Genomic DNA, 22,840 nt, shown 5'->3' with positions numbered 1-22,840 from the left:
TCAATGAGTTAATTTTTTAACCAACATCAGTGCTGATCATACCATACCAAATATTAATACATTTTCAGGATTTTAACCCTTTAAGTGCAGTTTGTTTACATAATGCCACTTTTTTACACACACACACATTTCTCAATATGCACATCCAAAACACTCTGCTATTCATACCAACACACACACACACACAATTTTAGCTGCATCATTTATTCAGTTGTTCTGCAGTGCTTAGCAAACAGAAAACAGGAAAAAAGTATGTATTTGCTCCATAGGCTAAACACGAGAAAAATGGCGACATCTGGTAGAAAATATAAAAAATGTACATTTTGAAGGCCGGGCTCCGGAATTCAAGCATAATATCATAGAATTCATGAGTTTACACTTTAATTAGACTGGGATAAAATATTGCAGTTTGGTGTGCCCACCAAAGTGTTTTTTGCCAGCTGAAAATGCCAGGCACTCTTCTGAAAATGCCGAGCTGGGAGCATTTGAGAGCGCTTTGGAGGTACAGCATTTTTTAGTTGAGATGCTTTAGTTGCTATGATATTGAATATCCACAGAAGTAATATGTTGCAAGTACCTAATTTCGAAGATACATTGTGTTATCAACAAGTACTGAATTTAAAAAGTTGGCACAAGGAACAGTACTTGCTCTGGCCCTTGCTATGGATGAAGGGAAGGCTGAAGCATTATTTTTCATATTAATATTGTGGCAGTCCAGGAATGTCATCTAGTACAGACATGAATACTTGGAGACCAGCAAACTTCTCCTCCATTGTTGTTTAATCGTTGCACAAGATGTGATGGTTGGTCAGTGTGGTATTTGTCCCGCCCCTCCTCCACAGTTATTGGAATGCTGGGTAAAAAGTGACAGTGACGAGCACTGTGTTTTACCCAAAGTTGAACAGTTTTCAACTCTCGGCGACCAGAAAAAAACTCGGCGCTCCCATTGCAAACAAATGAAAAATGCTTTGGTGGACATACGGCCTTAATGGGTTTCAATGGGGACATTTTTGTCCTGAAGGACCTGAGTGTAACTATTTTGTGTACACAGTCTATTATAGATGTATTATAGGAACTGAGGGTGAAATATCCAAATTCCCCCCAAAATACACACCTTTGGCAAAATGTATGCCGTTGGCATTAACACGGACAAAATTATCGAAAAAACTAAAATGAAAAAGACAAAAATGTCCCGAAGGTTGCACAAGGGCTAAGAGAGGATCTCAGGAACACTGCAACTCTCTGATCACCCTGACCAGAATTTAATCTTGTTCGTGTTACCAATGCATCTCCATACCAGACAACCTGCCAAATTAGGTCTTTTATCGGACTCAGAGTTAAACTTGTAAATTCTGGAAACAAGGCTGATGCAAAATATACAGTCGCGAATTCAGAGCTGTGCTGGTTGGATGTTGCCAGTCATAAAGATCCGTGAGAAGACCATGTCAGACAGTGAGGTGGGACAGTGTCTGTATAGGAATGGAATAGCCCATGCTGCAGGCCCTGGGTAATATAACTTTTTTGGTTTTGTGGAGAGTAACGCATGCTTTAAAGCTTCCACAAACGGTCCTGTGTCTGAGCTGGATTTTGAAGACATGTTGACTAGTCGCTGCTGCATTGAGCTGATGTATTCTTCTCCATAAGCTTCCGTCACATCCTGAGATAAACCACTGATAACCTCCTCCTGTACATGACTCCACTGCTCCTTGCTGCCTAAAATATCTGCAAAATGACATTTAAGAAACATTTAGATTAATGCTGATCATACAATCATGTTCAGGTCACATTTTACCCCAAAATCAAAGGAAAAAATGTATTCTATTTTTAATATCACAATTATGTTTTGCGTTGTGCCATTTTTTTTACTTAAAAACAATTAAAAAGCCTTGACCTCTGATGGGCCTCTGCAGTCCCATCTGAATGCCATATATATTAACTGCATTTTTAATAGGTCAATTGTTATGTAATCTTAAAAACCAATACATCATTTGGAAGCTCTGAATCTCATGCTTTGATGACTGGAAGCAGTTTCATGATCAAAATGTTATAACTAAAGTATTTTTGTAATTTATGTAAAGAGTGAAAAATGTTTCTCATACATCCCATATTATGAAATCATTCTGCAATGCAGCCTATTCTTGCTATAGGCTGTATATTCTCTACATATTTTGATTTCTGCTTCATTCTATGAATAGAATCCAGATGAGAGCAGTAAAAGAAGCTGTTATAACCGCTCGATAATTTCAATGCAATATGTTACGTTTCATGAATGAATAGTAGTTTTGTTTACATGCTGCAGCCATGATGCTAAGCTAATGCTAGCATGCTAACCTTTGCCATAGTATGCAGAAATAACTTGAAACAAGGTTTATCATAATCCGTTTAGGAATATAACATTATCAGACTTGTGGCTTGAGCTCCATTGTGTCTCTTAGAAAGTTACTTTTAAAGCCAGTGTCATTTATATTTTCATAAAAAATATTCTATGAGATCAATTCCTATACATTTGAGCTTTTATACCTGTTTTTCTTTTACTTTAATTAATTTTGACATCTGGGCAACATATTTACAAGTGTCTTCTGTCAAAACAGACCACAGTTATGACTGTTATTAAAAAGAGGTGATGAACTACAGCCATTCATTTTGAGTATGTCCAATTCAGGCCTGAGCTCAAAAAATGGGGGAGCGCTAACAGGCATCATTACCGTTATGCAAAACAAATTCTATTCGCATTACTACAATACAGGAATGAGAACTAGATTTTTATTTGCAAAATGGGAATGAGATTTTTGCTTTGCTTTTTTTTTTTTTTATAACAGCGGTGGTGTGGCCAGGAAAAGGGCTCTGATGTGCCATGGGAAACAGGGTTTGTGAGAAACTGAAGCACAATAAAGTAAACATTAATGTCTTTTTAACTCTATATAACTTTTCAGCTCTGTGTTATGTTATAATGATTTAAAGGGTCATGAAATCCCCCCAAATGTTAACAGATATGTACAGGTTGCACATATTGAAAACAATGATAACACAACAGGAAAGGACCACAGTCTATAACTGGACCACCACAAGCATATCTTGGCTGCAGTTCTGCTACTCGCGCTCCATACATGCTGTTTATGAGGGGAGGCTGTTAGACGGAGTGCTGGTTCATCGCTTCTCCATGTGTCTAGTCATGGTCAGAATAACATGGCGGCTAGTTCTTGTTAAGTCATGTTAGCTTTTTTTTTTTAACCTTTACATTATAAGAAAGTTTCTGGGATTTTCGCCTACATGATTTACCTGCATTACATCGTCATGACAATGAAGTTGAAATACGACATAACTTCACAGACAAGGTTAGAAAGCGATTTTTTCACACTAGAGTCATGTTAACACGCATTGTGCAAAGTTTTGTGGCTATACTTTTGAAAAAACAGTGTGTACTGTATGTAATGTTTTGTGTTACAGAATTAATGCTGTAATATCTGTAACGTTTTTGTGTTATAGTAGTTACCTTTCCAAGTGTATTCTCCAAATATTCTATAATATGGACATATTTTAATTGAGGAAGAAAAGAAAATCCACTAACTCTCAGTATGTTGCTTGGATTGACGATAAGACTAATAGATCCACTCAGTATTTGTTTGTGTTGCACCTACAATAGCGATGAAGATGGAGCATCACACAAGAACAAAAGCTACCATTGCCGTTGTAGAAATGCGCTACACGTCTTTATGAATTATGACAAAGAAGTACGGAATGAGAATACAATTTTACAGGAATGAGAGTGAGATTAGTTTCACATTACTGTAATGCGAATGAGATTATTTTCGAAATATGGTAATGAGAATACGATTTTTTTGCTTTATAGGAATGGAATGAGATATTTATTTTACATTACAGTAATGAGAATGAAATTCTTTTCTTTACAGAAATGAGACTTTTGGGGAAAATGTGTCAAAATACAAATGACACTTGTGGCTTTTAATAGCCTTCATTTTCTTTACGCTAAATAAATATAGATATTTGTTGAGATACACAAATATGTTTAATTGAAATTTGACATTGTATTCTTACTTGTTTTAAAAGCTCCAGGTAGAACGACGATGACTTTGACTCCCCAGCGTGAGAGTTCTTGTCTGATCGCTCCACTGTACATGAACAGAGCTGCTTTAGATGCTCCATATGCTGCAAATCCAGGGAGAGGAACTTCTCCTGAACAAATCAATGGTGTAAATGATTTCAATCAATGGAGTTTACTAGGAAAGCTGTGAGTTTATTTTTCAAGGACATTTTAAAAAGATTCACAACATTTGTGGACAATTGTTGAGTTACTATTTCAGTATATTACATAATGTCACATTGAAAAAAGGTTACCTGCCATACTTGATATGCTGATAATTCTTCCTTTTGATTGTCGTATCAGAGGCAGAAAGACTTGAGTGACCTCCACGCTACCAATGAAATTCACATTCAAGTATTTTTTATATGTTTTAATGGGAAGAATTTCTCCATCACACACATATCCCAGAACTCCCGCATTGTTCACCAGTGCCCAAAGACCTGCCCATAAAAGACAAGAGTGTTATACATTAACGAATGTTCTGGTTTCTATAAAAGTTCAGCATTTGTAACATGCTGTTGATTACTTTTATTAATGTTAAAGTGCTTATATTAATATTATACAAAAATAATGTGAGTGTTACCGGGATTATTGTCTTTACATGGTCATAACAGGAGTTGAAACAATGGATTTAACAATTCTACCACACTAGTCTTATGTTAACATGTATAATGTCTTGTGGCTTTAGTGAGTATTTTAACATGTGTCCCAGTGCAATGCCTTGCTTGTCCCACTGATTTCCATTGTAAGGGCCTATTTCATCTTAATGCACCGTTAAATGAGCACTATAGAGCGGAACAGTACCCGTCGACTTTTTCAGTCGTCTTGGTTCCAGAAGTATTTTTCTTCACATAAGGATTTCGCTAAATCCTTCGTAAAAGAGTCATGAACCAACCAAAACTGTGTTATGAAAACTATTTTAGTTTAGATTCAGCTTTTTTTAATCATGTCAATTTTTATTTTCATTTGGTTTTCGTTGTAGCTATCGTCAACAATAAAAAAATTGCTTTGAGACTTTAAGAGAAACAACTCGATTGGCTCATTCGCAGTGTGTCATAAGAGTGGGCAGTCACGGCAGAGCTCTTTTGCTGCAGTTTGTGGGTCCTCTGATTGGTGCATATTTTCTCTTCAGGATCAGAGGGAGTGCAGTTTCATCAGCAGGAATTTAGTTATTAAACATGATTTTTTTAAAGATAAAGTTAAAATAACACGGATTGATGGCTTCAACAGAAGCATATACATCATTTACCTTCATGACATATCGTCAGAAATTGGTTCCCTTATGGGAAAAGAAATTACATTTTTACTTCTGGAACCTGACTGTTGCCCTCAATTGCAAGAATTAAGGACTGAGCTAATCAGTGCATGTGCATCTTTATCAGCAGCTCTGTTGTTACCTGTTTCAGCAGTTTGCTTCTGTATGTACTGATGTGCTTTTGCAATCTGACTTCTGTTTGTAACGTCTAATTGTAGAACAGTGAGGTTTGAAGACGAAGAAATCTTGAGCTCTTCAGCTCCAGGACTGAATTCATCCAGAACCCCAGCAAACACCCTCATCCCTGCACGGTCCAAAAACCTGGCCAGATCATTACCTAAACCCGAATCACAACCTGTACAACAAAAACAATAACACAATCAAACCGCCACAAACATTAGAAATTCATTAGAGATAAGAGTGGTGCGTTCTTTTTTTTAAGTGCTGTGGAACAATGGTGAATTGATAGGATCAGATGTTAATACCATCGATAAGAAAACTCCCCCAGCGAGTAGAAAGGTTTACAGTTGATAAAGAGCACTTCCAAATTAGGACAGCACATCTTCTTCAGCATTGTTACACACACCAACATTAGTTGATGTAAAAACATGTTCCACCGCCTCTCATTTTCCCTGGTAACTCCACAGTGCGATCTGCTCTGAACAGCTGGATGCCCGGTAGATGTAATGCACTGTCTGGAATGGCCTCATTCAGCCAGACTTCCATGAAGCACAATGCAGCAAAATCTGCAAAGTCCTTATTTTGTTATTTTCCTCTGACTAAAATGACCTTCAGAACATTTGAATAATCAAAAACTGGTAAACGATTGTATGGCGTGTTCTGCTGAATATTCAGTAGCTAATCTCTGGTAAAACTGATCAGAAATAAATTAATAAACACAGGACAAACAAACAAAACAGCAGAAGAACTGGAGAGCTCCATTCCGAGGCAGCCATCTGTGGCGCCATCTTAGGAATCATCACATTAAAACATAAGAGCGTGTAAAAAAAACTAAAAAAAACATAAGTATATTCAAACAGGATGCATAAAAGTTCATTAAAGTCAGTTTGATTTAACCTGTTTTATTATTAATATAAAATAATAATAATAATAATAGTGATCTGTTTGTTAAGAATACCTCTTGCACATACAACAAATTAATTTTTATAGCTTGCATTTTGGCCTTTTGTGTTCCTATTTAAAAGTGCAACTAGCGCCATTTCATCTCCACATTCAAATCATTTAAAATCCCTGCTATTCAAATTAATTTCATTTGTGTAGACAGAAAATAAGAGCGTTGATAAAACGCAGACTTGGTGTACTCCATATGCAAAATAATTGTGTCTGACATAACTCCATTCAGGCAAACTCAATGTGGGCGGTCAATTAAAAAAATGTGACTTGTAGGCAAATTGCAATGGGTCTAGTTGCTCAGACATATTTAAGCTAAGATGCTGCCTTATGAACCTTTCCATACATTTTGCCATAACTGATGATAAGGCCGCAGGACGAAAATCTTTTAGAGCTTTTGAACCAGTTTTTTTTATTTTTATTGGTCATATTACAGACATCTTCCACAAAAAAGGCACAGTGAGAGTATTTATTTAGAACTGAAAAAGTTTTGTAACAACTCCTGACAGTTCACGAGAACACACCTTTAAAACACCTTTAAGATCTCCTCCTGTGTAAAACTAATAATAGGGCTCATCGGGATATCAGCACACATGTCAGTAATATCTTCTCTATTGTTCTCACATCAAATCTCAAATAAAACTTATTCAAATAATTTTCAAATTTAGATATGTCAGTGTCGGTAATATTGATATGGATATCATGGTTTAAAATATTTTTTTGCTTTTATATCATTACTCTCAATTCCTTCTTTTAACATTAAAACGAAGAAAGGTTGCCTTTTTTCATTGAATTTGAGAGCCACGGTTTGTTATTTATCAGTTTTAGGACCTATAACAGACTCTTCACAAAACTGTATATAAGAAGTAATACAGTCAGTTAACTCATGAGGGTCTCTACAAGTATGGAAGAACAGATCCCAGTTTGTTATACAAAAATGTCATGGTTACTAAATTATAAGACAGAATTTGCATGTCCCGCCCCCGGACATACAGTTATAAAGGGAAGCGACCGTGTGTCTGTCAGTCAGGTTTTTGCACTGAGGAGCTGAGAATAAAGTATGGCCATTTACAGTGGTAGGTCTAGTGTCGTGGCAGAAGGGACACAACATTAGGGAACGGAGGTTACAACAGTAACCGTGACGTTCCCCTTTTGTCACTTACTCGACATTGTGTTGAATGAAGTGACACGTGGGATCCCGTTCAAAAGTGCCATGATCTAGATCATGTTACGTGAACTGCTGACACAGGTGCAAGCAGGCTGATGTGTGCTAGAAGCAACTGTATCGGCCCGCACCTAACCCTCCCAACGCCCCCAGAAAAAGGTGTCATATACAGGCCTTAGGTTCCCAGCACCCCTAAGGGGGAAACAGGTGCTACATGACCAGCATGGGAGCAAGCCAGCCAGCCGCGGCCTTTTTTCTCTATGTCTTTATGGAGACCAGACTAGGGCAGGATGTGACATGTGGCCAATACACCACGTGGGTTGTCAAGCCACACGTGGGAGCGGCGCGGTGGTAGGTCCTACCTGGTGAGGGGGGAGCTCTACCAACACGATCGGGGGACTGCCCAAGAGAGACGCAGGTCCGCTGGCAGGGGGACTTCACCATGGAAAATACATAACAGGGAGTTGCCTAAAAAGGGAATTAAGCCTGTGGAGCCCTACCCCAGTACAGAGCACATGTGGCACTTAGTGGGTCTGGTCGCAAATTCCTCCACTGAATTCCCAGGCCAGAAGGCTAGGGAGGAAGAACATCCAGGAAGCGAAAGCTTAGTGGCTAACCACTACAGGCCTTGGCCCTTTAACAATTAATCTAGTTAATTTTTCCAAGATTCCATATGGGAAGATTTAATTCTTCTTTCAGTCAGTTTAAGGTGCCTCCGCTGGCGTCCCTTTTTATAACCACGATCAAAGGACTGTGAATTCAGTCCTCCCTCCAAACAGTTCATCATTTCACCTGACGTGAGTTCTGTGGAGAGAATTAGCTACCCTCGGACTATTGCAAGTGTCATTGTGGTGTCACTCATTGTCCTGGACTCTTTTCCACTCATGTGTGGAAGTTGGCTTTCTGCAATTTCGGTAGCAAGTGCAGCCATATCAGTATTGTGACACTGTGCTGTAGGGACCCCTACTGTCGATCACTGATGTAATGTCGAGTGACCGACTTGAAAGTGAACGTCTAGGTTACTATGAATGAAGGGAACGAGACATTACATAGCCTTTCCACAATACTGACTGTCACTGAAAAGGTTTTGGAGATCCTCTCTCCTCTTCAATCGAATATCCTTTCGGTCCACCTTTTATATGCTCGCTGAACATGGAAGGTGGGACTTTGAAGCACACCTTCCAATGAAATTGGCTGGATGGAAACCCACTCAGAGAGCTTGGGGCTATTGGGAGCGACTCCTATTGTCGATCATTGAGGTAACACCTCGTTCCCTCCTTTCAATGAACCGGGGTTATGATAGTTACCTAGATGTTTTCTACAGGGTGAATTTCACAAAATATAAAGATATTAAGATATTATTTTTGCACATTAGTTCAAGCACATTTCCTCCCAAATTCGCATTACCACAATGCTTTATGAATTATGAGTCATGAAATACCAAGAAACAATCATGTTTACAGCTTATATTCATATTGTTAATATTTATAAATGTACTCTTGTTCATTTTTTAGTTCTTAATGCATTAATGGAAATAAATACATTGTTATGTATATATGTGGAAATTAACAGAAACAAAGAATGAAAAGTTATATAAAAAATATTGTTCATTGGTTGCCTTAACTATTGTGTTAATTATAATGTTTTGTATTCAATGTTGGGTAAGTTACAAACATTTCAACCATGATAACTCTCGTAAGGTTTGGCGTGTTGATGCAGGTAAGGCATGTAGAGAAGATATTGGTCTTGCGGGCTAGATCTGCAGTGCAAGTATGGAGACTTGTTACTGTTAGTAAATAAACATACTGACTTAGCATGTAGACATGCTGCTGCTGCTGCTTCGCAGAATGCGAGACATGCTGCTGCACAATTAGAGATACATACAATCCCATGTAGCAGATCTAGACAGGTGGGTGCTGGGGTTTCAGAGCGAAGCTCTTCCGGCGCACCGCGGTGAACTGCTATTGTTAGACTGAGCTTTATAAATGTTACGTGAAGAGGGAGAAGCGAGCTGAATGCTACACAAATACACATTAAGGAACCAGCCAGCTTCAGCCATGCAAACTGATTGCTTAGCATGTTTGTAATGACAATCAGTTTGCACCCAATAGAGTTTTATGGCTGAACTTGGGTCTACTTTTCTGACATTGTCATTAAATTACTGACTTTACTGACTTCATCAAAAAAGTTACCTATTACATTTAAATAACTTTCAAAACAGTTTCACAGACAAATTCAAATGAATGTCTTCATATCCTCCTTGTTGATTGTTGCACACAAGTCAGACACTTAGAAATGCACAGACATACAAATCAACATAATTAATGCTTTAAATGTATTCTACTAATTATTTTTTATATATCTGTCACCCAAGGATTGTACTTAAAAGTAATTCACTTTATTGAAATGCATAATTATAAAAATAAAATGTGATCAGTTGCACTACTTTTGTATTTAAAAGTAATTTGATTACAGGAGCTAATTACTTTGTAATCACATTACAGCCAACACTGATTGTAAAAGTGTAACTGATTTTTATTTGATTTTTTACTATTCAAATATGACTTTTTTTTCGTTACAGTAATGAGAATTAGATTTGTTTGCATTACAGTAAAGAGAATTTGGGGGCATATTTCCCTAATTCTCTTGAAAATAATGTCACAATGAAAAACATCTGAATCATCCTAATAGACTTCATTTTCTTCATGCAAAATATCAATGTTCTTGAGAGGTTACATGAGACTGCTAGATTATACCGTGCATTGCATTAAAAATGGCAAAATTAGTGAAATACATTTAATGTACAGAATACAGAATTTTGATGACTATGCACCATAGCAGGATTTGAGCAGTATGTTGTCTTACCAGTGATGAGTACCGCTCTGTTCAGGGCAAGAAGTGTGGCCTCCTCTCTCCCTACATAGAGGATCAAAGCACACAGCACAATCACTAGTCCCACTTTAAAAACGTTCGAATGAACAAACCAACTCAACGTCACTCCAGAAACCATGAATAAAACTAACCACCTCACTGACCGGCCCTCTACCGCATGCTCTAGCAGTAACCCAACACTTATAACCATGAGTGTAACGTAAAGAAAATAAAGACAGCATTCTACGATCATCTCCATTTTAACAGCTTATGCAGTAATGAAGTTAATTCTATCAGGAAATCTAGAAAGATGTAAGGTCACAAGCCTTCTACTGTTCTAGCTGTTGAGGAGTCTGTGAATCATGTAAATCTTTCAGGTTGTATTTTACACACTCACACAAAAGTGAACCACACCCCTTACAAGTGTCTATTGTATGGTGTATATTTAGGCATGTTTAAACGTGTCTAAGTGTTGTTGAGTTGATCCTGGAGATAATTACTCGTAGTAATCTGTTCATACTATATCTGTTTAAAAAAAACTAAAAACTTTGGTATTAGCACAAAAGCGTACTCTAAATATGTACATGACTCATTGCAAGAAATTTCTAAATGGAAACAAATGAAAACTTTGTGAAACAAAGCAATATGTGACTTGAACAACATAACTGGATGCCGAATTGCATGATTGTATTTGTTTGCTCAAATATCTTCTGGCTTGACAGCATTTAAAAACATTTGTGTCTTATTTCACATCTGTTGAACTCTAGTGTAACTTTAATGTAATTCTGTCTGCAAGTCACAAGGCTTTGTTTTCCTTTTGTTGACGACTGACTTTCAAACTTTCTGAGCATGTATGAGCGTTAAACTTGCACAACAGGGAGAAGACCTCCCTTGTCAAAAAGCTTTCCTCCAAGCAGGTACTACAAATGGCTCAGCCTAGGCAAGCCAGGCCCTGTGGCGCAACGGTAGCACGTCTGACTACAGATCAGATCAGAATGTTGAAGATCAGGTCAGATAACATTCAGGCTTAATGTCTAAAATTTCCCTGACATCAAGTATATGCAAGCACACAAATGCCAAGACATGGAAGTGCATTTTCAAAAACAAATAGTACATACAGACAAGCATCCCCTCGCACAACCACAAGCAATATGTGCAAAAACCCAGCAAAGGGCATTCCAATAAAGATGGCCTTTCGCACAATAGTCTTTTTGTCCATATGCTCGGGTTCTAATCGTTCAAATTAAGAGTGACTCACTTATGATACATTAAGACCAATTTGTGAATCATTCAAATGATTCATTGTCAAGGACAGACAAAATAGAACAGTTCACTCACAAAACCGAAATCACTATGGCTTGAGGGCAAGTTTTAAACAGCAGAAGTGCCATACATACTGTAGACAATGAAACATTTAAGAGCTGTGCATAACTAGGAAAGTTTATAATAATAGTAAAGATTTCCATGACTTTTCCAGTCCTGACTAACAATCAAGGTTTTGAATGACTGTGGGAACCCTGTTATTTTTGCCTTCTGCATCTTTGAAGTACAGAGAATCTTCATCAAGATGGTTCAAATAAGCTGGAAAGGAGGAATGTTTTGTTTTTGTTTTTTTGTAAAAGCCAAAAATGTGCACTTTTATTGCTAAAAAGGTTGTTAAAGTAAAAAAAAAAAAAGGGTGTCACATTCAATTTTGGAAAGGTTGTCTGAAATGTACAAAAGACAAAGTGCTATAACAATCCATTGTTTAAAACAAACTTATGTAATTAATTAATGTTTGTAACATTGAGCCTGCACAGCTTGAACAACTCAAAATATGCAAGAACATTCAGCCGACTAATCAGATTCTGTCTTTCATTTCCTAAATCTAATTATGTGTTCGCTTTGGTTAAATCAAATGCAGTAATGCCAACAGATCTGACTTATACATTTAAAAGAATGTTCTGAGTCCTTCTTGTGATCAGATGTTTGGATCATTTCAATGGTCATCTGAACGAGTTTGAGCCCTTCTTAGTGTTGTTTGCTAATACTTTTGCTCATAACCCAGCCTTAGGGATTTGAACAAGTATGATATTTTGGTGGGTAACGCATCCAGCACCATATGTGCTACAGACATGAATGATTACTCAAATGGTGAATCTTGTTGTGGAGAGGTGTAATTTTCCAAGATATTGGGCACATTTTGCCTGACATACAATCAAACAGGTTGAAAAAATCCAATAGACTTACATCAAAGGATGGACTCAAGCTATTTTACCAGACCTTAATATTACAGAAACTTTGGGTCAGGCTCTTTTACTGTTTTCAAGTATTAATAGGGTGACCAGTTGTTGGAGCCATTATCACTCCAGAGTAAATGCTGATATTTCTGTGTAAAACCTTTTTCAGTATATATCTTAGCTAGCACTTCAATCACCAGTAACATGCTAACTTATAAAACACCCTTAATAATGTGCATTTATTTATGTTAAAATAGTCACAGGGTATACTGTATAATGAATTAATGGTGTTCGGGAGGAGCTTGCTCATCTAATCTGCCAATCAACTTGCATGCTGCAGAGTATAAGCTGCTCTTTAACTCAGTCTAGCAAAAGTCTTTCTGGCGTTTGGCACCACACATTTACCCACAACAGATCTATGCGAGAGACTTGGACGATACTCTTCTGGAAACATTTGTCCTCTTCAGATAAGCTCTTCCATCGCCAATAATCATGTTTTCCAACAGAAGCTGCCACAGCAGCTCACTATTTTAATATTTTGCAGCAGTGGTGGCTGCCATTTTAACTGTCATTTACTAACCTTCTGTCTTTCCTTCAAACTAATCTTTACTTGCCAGTATACCTGTGGTACGGCTCCCTATGGCTATATACAGGTCCTCTCATCGAAACTTTCTACCCAGAGCAGTCTGTTGTGCTGAGGCTGCCTCTGCATCCGGACACTGGTCCAGGTAGACACTGGTCTTTTGAGCTCTATTGCAGCTTTAATTAAAGGAGGCATTTTATTCCAATCCACTCCAGTGTTTCAACCAGGTTCTCCCACACAGTGTTTCCTCTCAGCTGTCTCCGCTCCCACTCTTGCACAGTTCCAGAGAAAACTCAGAACGCAAGTGATTTCATGCAATAATAATCGCAAAGACCATTCCAACTGTATTCCCACATGCAGTCAAAGTCTATGTTAATTCTGTTGCCCACATTAGCTGTAATGCCTAGCATTGCTCATACATTTTTCACATTACTCAAATTAATTAATTTCAATAATGAGGCAAGCATGAAATTCCAGTTTAATATCTCTTTGATTAGTTGTATTAAAGTATCATTCACTATGACTTTAAAGACTCTATACTGTTAACCATTTTCCAATCATATGAACATATGCCAGCATGCTTTTCCCACAGTTGACTCCTCACACAATTAGTCGAGCTATCTTTGACTGACTGTCACCAAACAGTCGATGCTTCAGACATGCTTATAATCTACGTATATATTTATAACATATTGAGAATGCATCAATACTGGCTAGGACAGACAATATGGCAGCTCTGTGCAGGTGGGCTCCCTTGCTTGGTATTTGTTGAAACCTTTCTAGGTCTTTTCATTTCCACAGGTGCTATTTACTATAGATTTTGACCATGAACTCTATTATAGAATTTGCAGAATTACTCTACATCCATAAAATAATCAACAGAGCAAAATCTTTCCTCCAGCCTTCAACTGCACAAACTTTAAAAGCATTCAGGTGTGTACATGTTCTATATGCTTGCATATAATTATTACTCTGATGTTTCCGAGATTCCACCCAACAACACAATTAAAACATTTATCTAGCTCAACTTCTCTGTCCCAGCTTTTAAATACCTCACAGAGGAAATATTACTTTAAGCAGGTGCCCGTTAGAGTAACGTAATTTCCTTTCACAGGATTGTATGCAGGTTCCTTCCTGCTTTCTCTATAAGTCTTTCCAAGACATTACCGTTACCTCCCAAAGAAGCCAACAGATGCCAAACATTATATTCATTCATGTTCGACAAACAAACAAAAGCTAAAAATATAAAGGTTTTAATCACTATACCTCTTATTGTATTATTGCCTCGAAATAGACACAGAACCTGTCATGGCACTAAATCACAAACAAACAAACAAATTACAGTTGTGTTTGCATGTCAACTATTTCTTCCTCAAGACATCTGCAGATTTAACTTCTTCCTCCACAGGCATTTTCACTGCAAATGTCCTGTATTCTTTCAGCATAACCAAGCAAACTCCAGCTACTTTTCCGCCTTTAACCAAGGCAACAACCACTCAATAACTCGTTCAATAGCCTCCCTTAGTTGCCTAAGCACAGTTGCTAGTATTCGTCAAGTCTGGTCAGTCAGACCTCTTTAATATTCCATTAGAAGGCACTCTCACCCCCAGTGATTAACACACAGCTAGACACGAGCTTCACGTAGAACAGATCAATTAAATCTCTGCATAACACACCATCATGGATAAAGTAGCAGATGCCCCGATATTGGTTTTAAATATTTAATCTATCCACATCAAATCAAATCTTTACTCCAGTCACTTTTCTGCCCTGTCAGTATTGCATAATAATGAATCGGTCTTTCCAGTCAGGTCTCATAAGCAACCATATTGGCCCGGTTGCTAGGGAGGGTAGAGTCGCATGGTCACTATAATGTGTGGTTCTCGCTCTCTTTGGGGCACATGGCGAGTTGTACGTGGATGCTGCATAGAATAGCATGAAGCCTCCACACGCACTACGTCTCTGTGGTAACATGCTCAACATGTCACATGATAAGTTGTGTGGATTAACGGTCTTAGACACGGAGGAAACTGAGATTCATCCGCCACCATGAGTACTTAGGTATTAATTGGGTATTGGGCATTCCAAATTGTGGAGGAAAAAAAAGATTGATTCGGTCTCATGTCACGTCTAGATGTGTTTTTTCAAATTTTGTGTTCATGTCTTTTATTTTGAAAAGTTTAGTTCCTGTCTCATGTCATGTGGTTCCCCGGTCATGTGATCATCCTGTTTCCTTCCATGTTCATGTGTCTTGTTTTCATTGGTTTATTGTCTTGTTACACGTTATCAGTTCTAGTTTTTTATTGGTTTAATTTATTAGTCTTGTTATCTTGTTTATAGTTCTGTCTGTTCATTGGTTGTCTTGTTACCCATGTCTGTGTATTTAAGCCCTCATGTTTGCCATTGTCTCTTGTCAGGTATTGTGTATGTAACTTTGTTGTAGTCAAACCAAGTCAAGCCTAGTCTAGTTTATGTCAAGTCTAGTTTTAGTCAAGTTCATGTTTAAGTTTAGTTCCCATTTATAGTTAGGGTTTTTGGACTTCATGTTTTGTTAAATAAATTCCACTTGGGTTCATCTTCACACCATCTTGCTTCGTCTTGCCTGTTTCCAGTAATGTTACATCATGACAAAGAAATCATCAAACTCATATATCTCACTCAAGGGGCGTATCTTTGTGAGGGCACCAGCTGAACAGGCTTTTTTCCTTCTCAAAGTACAAGACCTCCCTCATTTGGACCATTTGATCTGTCATGTTCAACTTACATCAGGGGCTCTGCATCCCGAATTAGATGGGAGCTCAGCTAGGCAGTTCAGACAGGGTCTTCCCATGAAATACCTTTAATTATGTTCATAGCTTATGGATATGCACCTGTTCCAAACTTAAGTTCTGCAAAGCTTTTTACTCAGAACCACCGACCATTCAAATGCTTTGTGGGGCCTCCTGTTTGGATGCAGTGTGAGTTTACGCACTTTGGTAACAAGCTCTCTCTCGTTCAAATCGCAGTGTGTGCCCTACCGTTTGAATGCAATGCAAGTTCTCCCGTTCGAATCGCAGTGTGGGTCTTCCCATTCAGATGCAGTGTCGAGCCTCATCTTCAAGCCCCTCCTTTGCAGACAGCAACCCTTTGCAGACTCAAAGGTTATATGGGCAGGTGAACTGGTGAAATGGAGTTCTTAAATTAGAATTCGAGAGGAGCTTCCTCATCTAATCTGCCAATCAACCTGCATGTTTAAATTATATAAGCCGCCACCCACCTCACTCTAGCGATAGAATTTCTGGCAACCCTCCACCTTCCCATCTTCATCCTCAATCTTTTTAAGGGTTCCTGCCCTGGGACTTCCAGTGACACATGACAAAGAATGGTACCATAAGACACAGATCTGATTTCAGCCAAATATAATCCCTGAAATTCATGTTAGCTCACTAAAAGGAAAGTGTGGTCAGGGTTAAGAGGTGTTAAAGAGAAAAAAGACGAAAAGGAAGGGAGTGATCTCGCTAGTTAAGTCGGTTTAAGGGAAGATGGCGTCTCCAAGGGGGATGGAGGCACGTTGGCCACGCTCAGCTCTGTCTACAAATCGGTGAGCAAGTCATGGCCAAAGGGATGAGGGAAGTCAAAAATGAAAAAATTTTTGTCTGAATTTCAAGTGAGTTTTCGACAAGATTTGAAAGAACAGCTAGATGAGCTGACTACCAAAATAAACCAGAAAATTCTACCGTCCAAATTGAGGATTCCACCTGTCGTCTGGAGGAATTGGAGGGAAGCATGGCAGAAACGGAAAGGTGGGATATTGGTGTTAAAGATACTTTAGTACAACCAATCAAAGAGTTCTCCAGACTAAACTGTCGAACCTGGAAGGCCGCTCTTGCCGCAATAATATCTGAATATACGGGGTTGCTGAAAATACAGAAGGCACATCCATGCACCGGTTCATAGAGGACGTAATCAAGACAGAACTGGGTGATTTGATGGGTTTGAACCAGGGAAAAGATCTAGATATTGAAATGAACCACCAGCGGGTATATCTCCATGTTCAATTGTGGTCCGGTTCCTACAGTTTACAATGAAAGAGAGAATCCTACACGCAGCCTGGAAGAGGAAAATTTGAGGAAAAGAGAGTGTATTTTGATCATGACCACGCTGAGGAGGTGCAACAGAAAAGAAAGGAATATGCCCCAATCAAGAGAGGGCTTAAGTATAATAAAATCCGCTGTCGAACTCCACTGACTAAGAGGCACCGTCACTTATAGCAATGCCTCCGAACCAGCGGATTACTTATCCAAAGCTGAACATGAATAACTAATTTTCATAACACTTTCTATTCCTCATATAAAGCAAGTAAGAAAAGGCGAGTGTCAATCTCAATACCAAATTTAATTAGTTTAGAATGAATCTCTGAAATAAAGGATAAAGATGGTAAATAAGTTTTAGTTAAAGGTAAAATTGAAAGGAAGTCACTTTATTAAACGTGTATGTGTACAGCTATGATAAAAATCATTGGTAGTCTTTCTAATTCAATAATTTTACAAAGAGGATGTAGACAGGTCTGTCCCATTAGCTCGACTCTCTTTAATCTCTTTATTGAACCCTTGGCAAAAACAATTAGACAGGAAAGTGGTTTAGAGGGGATAACTATTGGGGGAGTTGAATACAAAGTCTGTTTGTAAACAAATGATGTACTGGTGACACTACAAAACCCAGACTCAGGAGTACCTTTGTTGATGGACATCTTAAAGATGTATGGGTGCTACTCTGGATATGCACTCAATATTCATAAGACTCGGGCCTTAACACTAAATTATGTTGCTACCCAAGAATGGTTAAATAAGTATCATTTGAATTGGAATTCACCAAATATTCAATATCTTGGGATATATTTGCAGAAGGATATGTCTTCTTTATATACCCTAAATTACAACCGAATAAACAAGAAAATGTACAATGATTTGGACAGATGGGTCTTGCTTTCCCTGAACATGGGCAGCAGGGTGAGATCTATTATGATGAATATTTTACCCAAACTAATATACTTATTTATAGCACTGCCAGTCGAGGTCCCTTGTAAACAGTTTAGAGATTGGGACAAACATATTTCCAGATTTATATGGAATAACAGGAGACCTCGAGTTAGATACTCAATGCTGCAACTACTGAGAGAGAGAGAGAGTGGAGGTATGGCATTACTGTGCTTGAGGGATTATTATTTAGCCGCACAGTTAAGACCACTAATACTGTGGTGTTGTCCAATCTATGAGGCAAAATGGAAAGAAATAGAATTCTCCTTGATTGACTGGGCGAAGGAAATATATTAATTACAGAATCAATGTGTGGGTCAATCTGTTAATCTGTGGGTAGAGGTGGTTTTCCAGATTTGCAGAGAGGTAAATTTACTGGGTTGGCCGGCTTATGATCGACACTGTGCTCCAGCTCTGCATGATCACAGATAAAGGGCCTGGACCTCACATGGCATTTATAAAATTATATTAAATGGGGATCTGGATAGCTTTCAGATCCTTTGTCAGAATTTTTTTCTCAGTAGAGATCAGAAGCCCCATTGGGATCAGAAGTCCCAATAATGGAACTTTTTCAGAACTGACCCAGGTTTTTATAGATGTATATACGGGTTAAAATATCAAAGGGTCATAGATAAATTATACAATGATATCTCCTAAATGGATAAAAATTAAATTGACTATTTTAAACAGTGATGGGAAAAAGGCACAAGGGTGTAAATACTTGAGGACTTATGGTTACATGCTTAGGAAACTCTGTGTTCTACTACTCACTCACTCACTGACCTGGAGGGATTTTGGTTGATTTTGATTTCAAGGAGAAATGAGACAGGAAGTGTTAATTGTATTTCAACTGATTTTGAGAACAACACCCTTGGCTTTACTTTACTTAGGGCTTAACCAGGAAAAATGTCATTGGCAGTTCAGAAATTGTTTCACAAATAAAAAAGAGTTATGTCAAATTCCTTAGTTACTAGAGTATATGTCATACATTATGAGTTTTCTACAGCCAAGGTCTGTTTTGAAATCCACCATGACATTTTCCAAAACAGATTCTATATATATATATATATATATATATATATATATATATATACAGTATAAGGTATCTAAGTTTGAATTCAGCTCAAGTCACCAGAGGCATGTGTGTTCGTTGATTTCGTTTCAATTTCCTAATTGGGTCTGCTGATATTCTGACTGCATGGATTGTGGAGGATTGCAGTCAGTAACCACATTCACTGTTTTTGTGGTAGATGATGCAGAAGGATGGGTAGCAACTGAGTCTGGGTACTGAATGAAGGATGAATGGACTGTAATTAGCAGGTGATGTCTTTCTCTGGAGGCTGCCAAGTTGAATGCATTATCCACTGGTACATTATCATTAAAAATGTTTATTGTTTGCTGTGAAGAAAAAGTGAGGAGCAAGTTAATTTAATATGGCCAATCACACCAGAGTGATTATATAAACAGCTGCTTACCTCTACGTGGCATCGAGTGTTCCCGGCATACGGCCCAACCCATTGCCCACAAACAGATCCATGCAAGAGACTCAGAACGTTGGATGCAACTTCGCTGCAAAGCATTCGCAATCATCAGAACATCTCTTCCATCTAAATCATCTCGTTTTTCAAAAGAATCTGCCACAGCAGCTCAATGGTTTTTACAGCAGGGACCGCTACCACTTTAAGTGCTTTAAGTCAAACCGTTCCCTATGACTGTTCATATGTTCTCTCTTCTAAACTTTCCACCCGGTCCATTGTGTGAGCCTGCCTTCACAAATGTGTGCCGCTCCAGTTTCATGCCACTTTTTACAGCTTTAATTGAATGCAAGGAACACAAAGATTAACTATTTAATCCAATCATCATTCCAACTCTCTCCAGCATTTCAATGTGGTTCTCCCGCACAGGTGATTCCTGTCAGTCTCACTACCTTGCTGCACAGCTTGTTTAGGGCAAGCTGTGTTAATCTTTATTCAACAATCTGTCATAATCATACACTCCACCCAAATGTACAGTAACGGGTTTAAATCAACGTCAGACGATTCTGCTTTGAACTTTGCTTCAAACTCACAATATTTCAGTTTTTCTGTAGAGGAGATATGCCAAAGAAGGGAGTATGTGCGGCAGATTTTAGCTGTGACCTGAATGTTGGGGAAACAAGGATACCTTTTAGAGGTCACAATGAAAGGGAGGACAGTGATAATAAGAGTAACTTCCTAGAGTGCATATCCTTGTTGACTAAGTTTGATCCTTTTTTGCAGAGGTACACACCCCCATAAAATACTTACCTATCTAAGGCAAGTCAGAATGAGATGATCACTTGCTGTTCACAAGAAGTGACTGCAACAATAATCAGAGAAATGTCAGAGACAAAGATGTATGCCATTATGACAGATGAGGCAAGATATGGGAAATCAGAACAATTGGCAATGTGTGTCAGATATGTCACAAGAGAGTACTGTAAAAGAGAGGCTCCTGGCCCTGACAGAACTGACCAATATTGACAGAATAACTGCTGCAATAGAGGAGGAGCTACAATAGAAGAAATTTGGCCATTTAAATTGCCAAACAGACTTATGATGGGGCTGCAGTCATGAGTGGGGTGACTGGGGTTGTTCAATCCCACTTCAGAAGGACACTCCCTGAAGCAAGTTGCACATTGCTATGCACATGAGTTAAATCTTGTCTTACGTCACACCTGCAGAGCTGTAACTGAGGCTACTGAGTTTTTTGAGATTTTGGAAAGTCTTCATTCATTTTTTTTTTTGCTGTTCTCTAGTGAACCATCACATGTTCGCAGAGACCCAAAAGCAACTAGGATTGCATCAAGCTGAACTTGCGCATCTATCAAACATACGCTGGGCATGCCAGGTACGTTCAGTAAAAGCAGTGATGGAGAATGTGCCTGCCATCATTGAGTGTCTGTCAAACATTTGCACTCCCATTGCAGTAGGACTTAAGGCAAAGCTCTGTCAGTTCTCCTCTGTGTTCCTACTGATAGTGTTCCACGACCTACTGTCAGTAACTGCAGGCTTTCACAAGTATCTGCAGAAGAAAACCATTGACTTGGCCCAGGCAATGTCACACAAAGATGCAGTATGTGATTCTCTTGAGGTGAAATGCAATGATGCCAGCACTGCAGATGTCCAAAGAACATTGGCCATTTGCAGTGCTAATCAGATTTCAGTGGAAGGGCAATCCTCTGGTCATAGGAGAAAAGTTAAGCAAATGGATGAGTCTGTGGTCCAATCACCTTGTGGATCAGGAGGTTAGTCATAGTGATTCGGAACTTCTTAGCAGTACTGGCACAACATTACAAAATGTATTTGAATCCAGATGAATTTGTGGTAGCCAGAAACTTGCTGAAGTAAAAGACGCAGGCTGGTGACATGATCGCGGTGTAGAACCAACTGGATGAGGACAAGTTTCCATCCCTGAAAGCTCTTATCCAGGCAGCCATAACTATACCTGACAGTAGTTGTAGCTGTGAATGGTAATTTATTGCACTACATCGCCTCCACACCTGGCTCAGGGGAACAATGGGTCAAAACAGGCTCCATTACTTGGCTGTGATATCTTTGGTTGCATAGACCAGGACAAACTTATTGACAATTTTGCATCTATGAAAGACAGGAGACACACAGTAGCTTAATGATACCATCTAAAAAATAACTGGACTACAAAGGAGTATTTTCCCAGATACAGGGGATATTTGTGTTTTACTCTTTATAATTATTTGCAAGGTTGTGTTTTGTGTCTATTTCTCCCATAAAAGCATGCATTTCAAATGAAAAAAATATTTCAATTAGCCCACCACAGTAGTTCTCCTTATTTAAAGGGAGACATTTCTTTTAAAAATGATGTATTGTGAGTATTTGTGAGGTTGTATTTTATGTTTCTCCCACAAGTAAAAGGTTGCTGGAGGTAATAAAAAGTAACATCTTACAGTAGAATCTTCACATATTATCTTTTCAAACTGTAGTACTGTTGTGTGAGCATTTTCAGGTTTAGATATTAAGTGTTTCTGCCATAGAAGTGAGATGAATGTACAGTTGTTTGTGTGTGGTTTTAATATAGTATATATTATATAAAATTATTAATATAAAATTTCTGTAGTCATGCCAATACTAGTGAAATTTCACAATTCTCGAAACCAAATTTGATACTACAGAATATTTTTTTAATGCAAATAAATAATTCATTCAATACAATTCAATAATTCATTAATAAATTAATTAATTAATTAATGATAAAAAAATGGCATTGGTTTTAAAAATTGAAGAAAAAAAGAAACATGACAAGCAATAAAACAAAGAGTGCTAAGTTTTTCATCTAAAGTATCTAATAGAGCATCTATTTTGTTTTTATCTTGAGAATATTGCTTTATTAATGACTGCATTCATACTGTAACTGCAACATGTAATGCACAGAGATTATGTTGGTTCTTCACATGTGTTTGTTTGCATTTATATTTGTGCTTTCGACATGCTGCAACACACAGC

The 22,840-nt window shown here is 38.1% G+C and overlaps 1 protein-coding gene across 1 annotated transcript; it reads right to left on the bottom strand.

Moving 5' to 3' along the window:
* Positions 1-199: 199 nt before the first annotated feature.
* Positions 200-10,872, bottom strand: hsd17b2 (hydroxysteroid (17-beta) dehydrogenase 2). Its single transcript, XM_052122465.1, has 5 exons — positions 10,519-10,872; positions 5,500-5,712; positions 4,357-4,542; positions 4,057-4,194; positions 200-1,722 (listed from the first exon to the last, which is right to left on the bottom strand). The coding sequence occupies exons 1-5, from the start codon at positions 10,781-10,783 to the stop codon at positions 1,391-1,393; spliced, it is 1,134 nt and encodes a 377-aa protein (XP_051978425.1). The 5' UTR covers positions 10,784-10,872; the 3' UTR covers positions 200-1,390.
* Positions 10,873-22,840: the final 11,968 nt, after the last annotated feature.

The sequence above is a fragment of the Xyrauchen texanus genome, chromosome 49 (genome assembly GCF_025860055.1).
Source record: "Xyrauchen texanus isolate HMW12.3.18 chromosome 49, RBS_HiC_50CHRs, whole genome shotgun sequence".
Taxonomy (NCBI): domain Eukaryota; kingdom Metazoa; phylum Chordata; class Actinopteri; order Cypriniformes; family Catostomidae; genus Xyrauchen; species Xyrauchen texanus.
Note: the sequence above shows the minus strand (reverse complement) of the source record. Positions and strands in the feature narration are given on the sequence as shown.

What these genes read in the sequence shown, in the direction of transcription:
- hsd17b2 (XM_052122465.1), bottom strand. Translation starts at nt 10,783, where the DNA reads ATGGAGATGATCGTAGAATGCTGTCTTTATTTTCTTTACGTTACACTC. An exon ending in GAAGCAAACTGCTGAAACAG is followed by an intron (nt 4,543 to 5,499) that starts GTAACAACAGAG and finishes TTTTATGGGCAG; the next exon opens with GTCTTTGGGCACTGGTGAAC. An exon ending in ACCTGGAGCTTTTAAAACAA is followed by an intron (nt 1,723 to 4,056) that starts GTAAGAATACAA and finishes GTCATTTTGCAG; the next exon opens with ATATTTTAGGCAGCAAGGAG.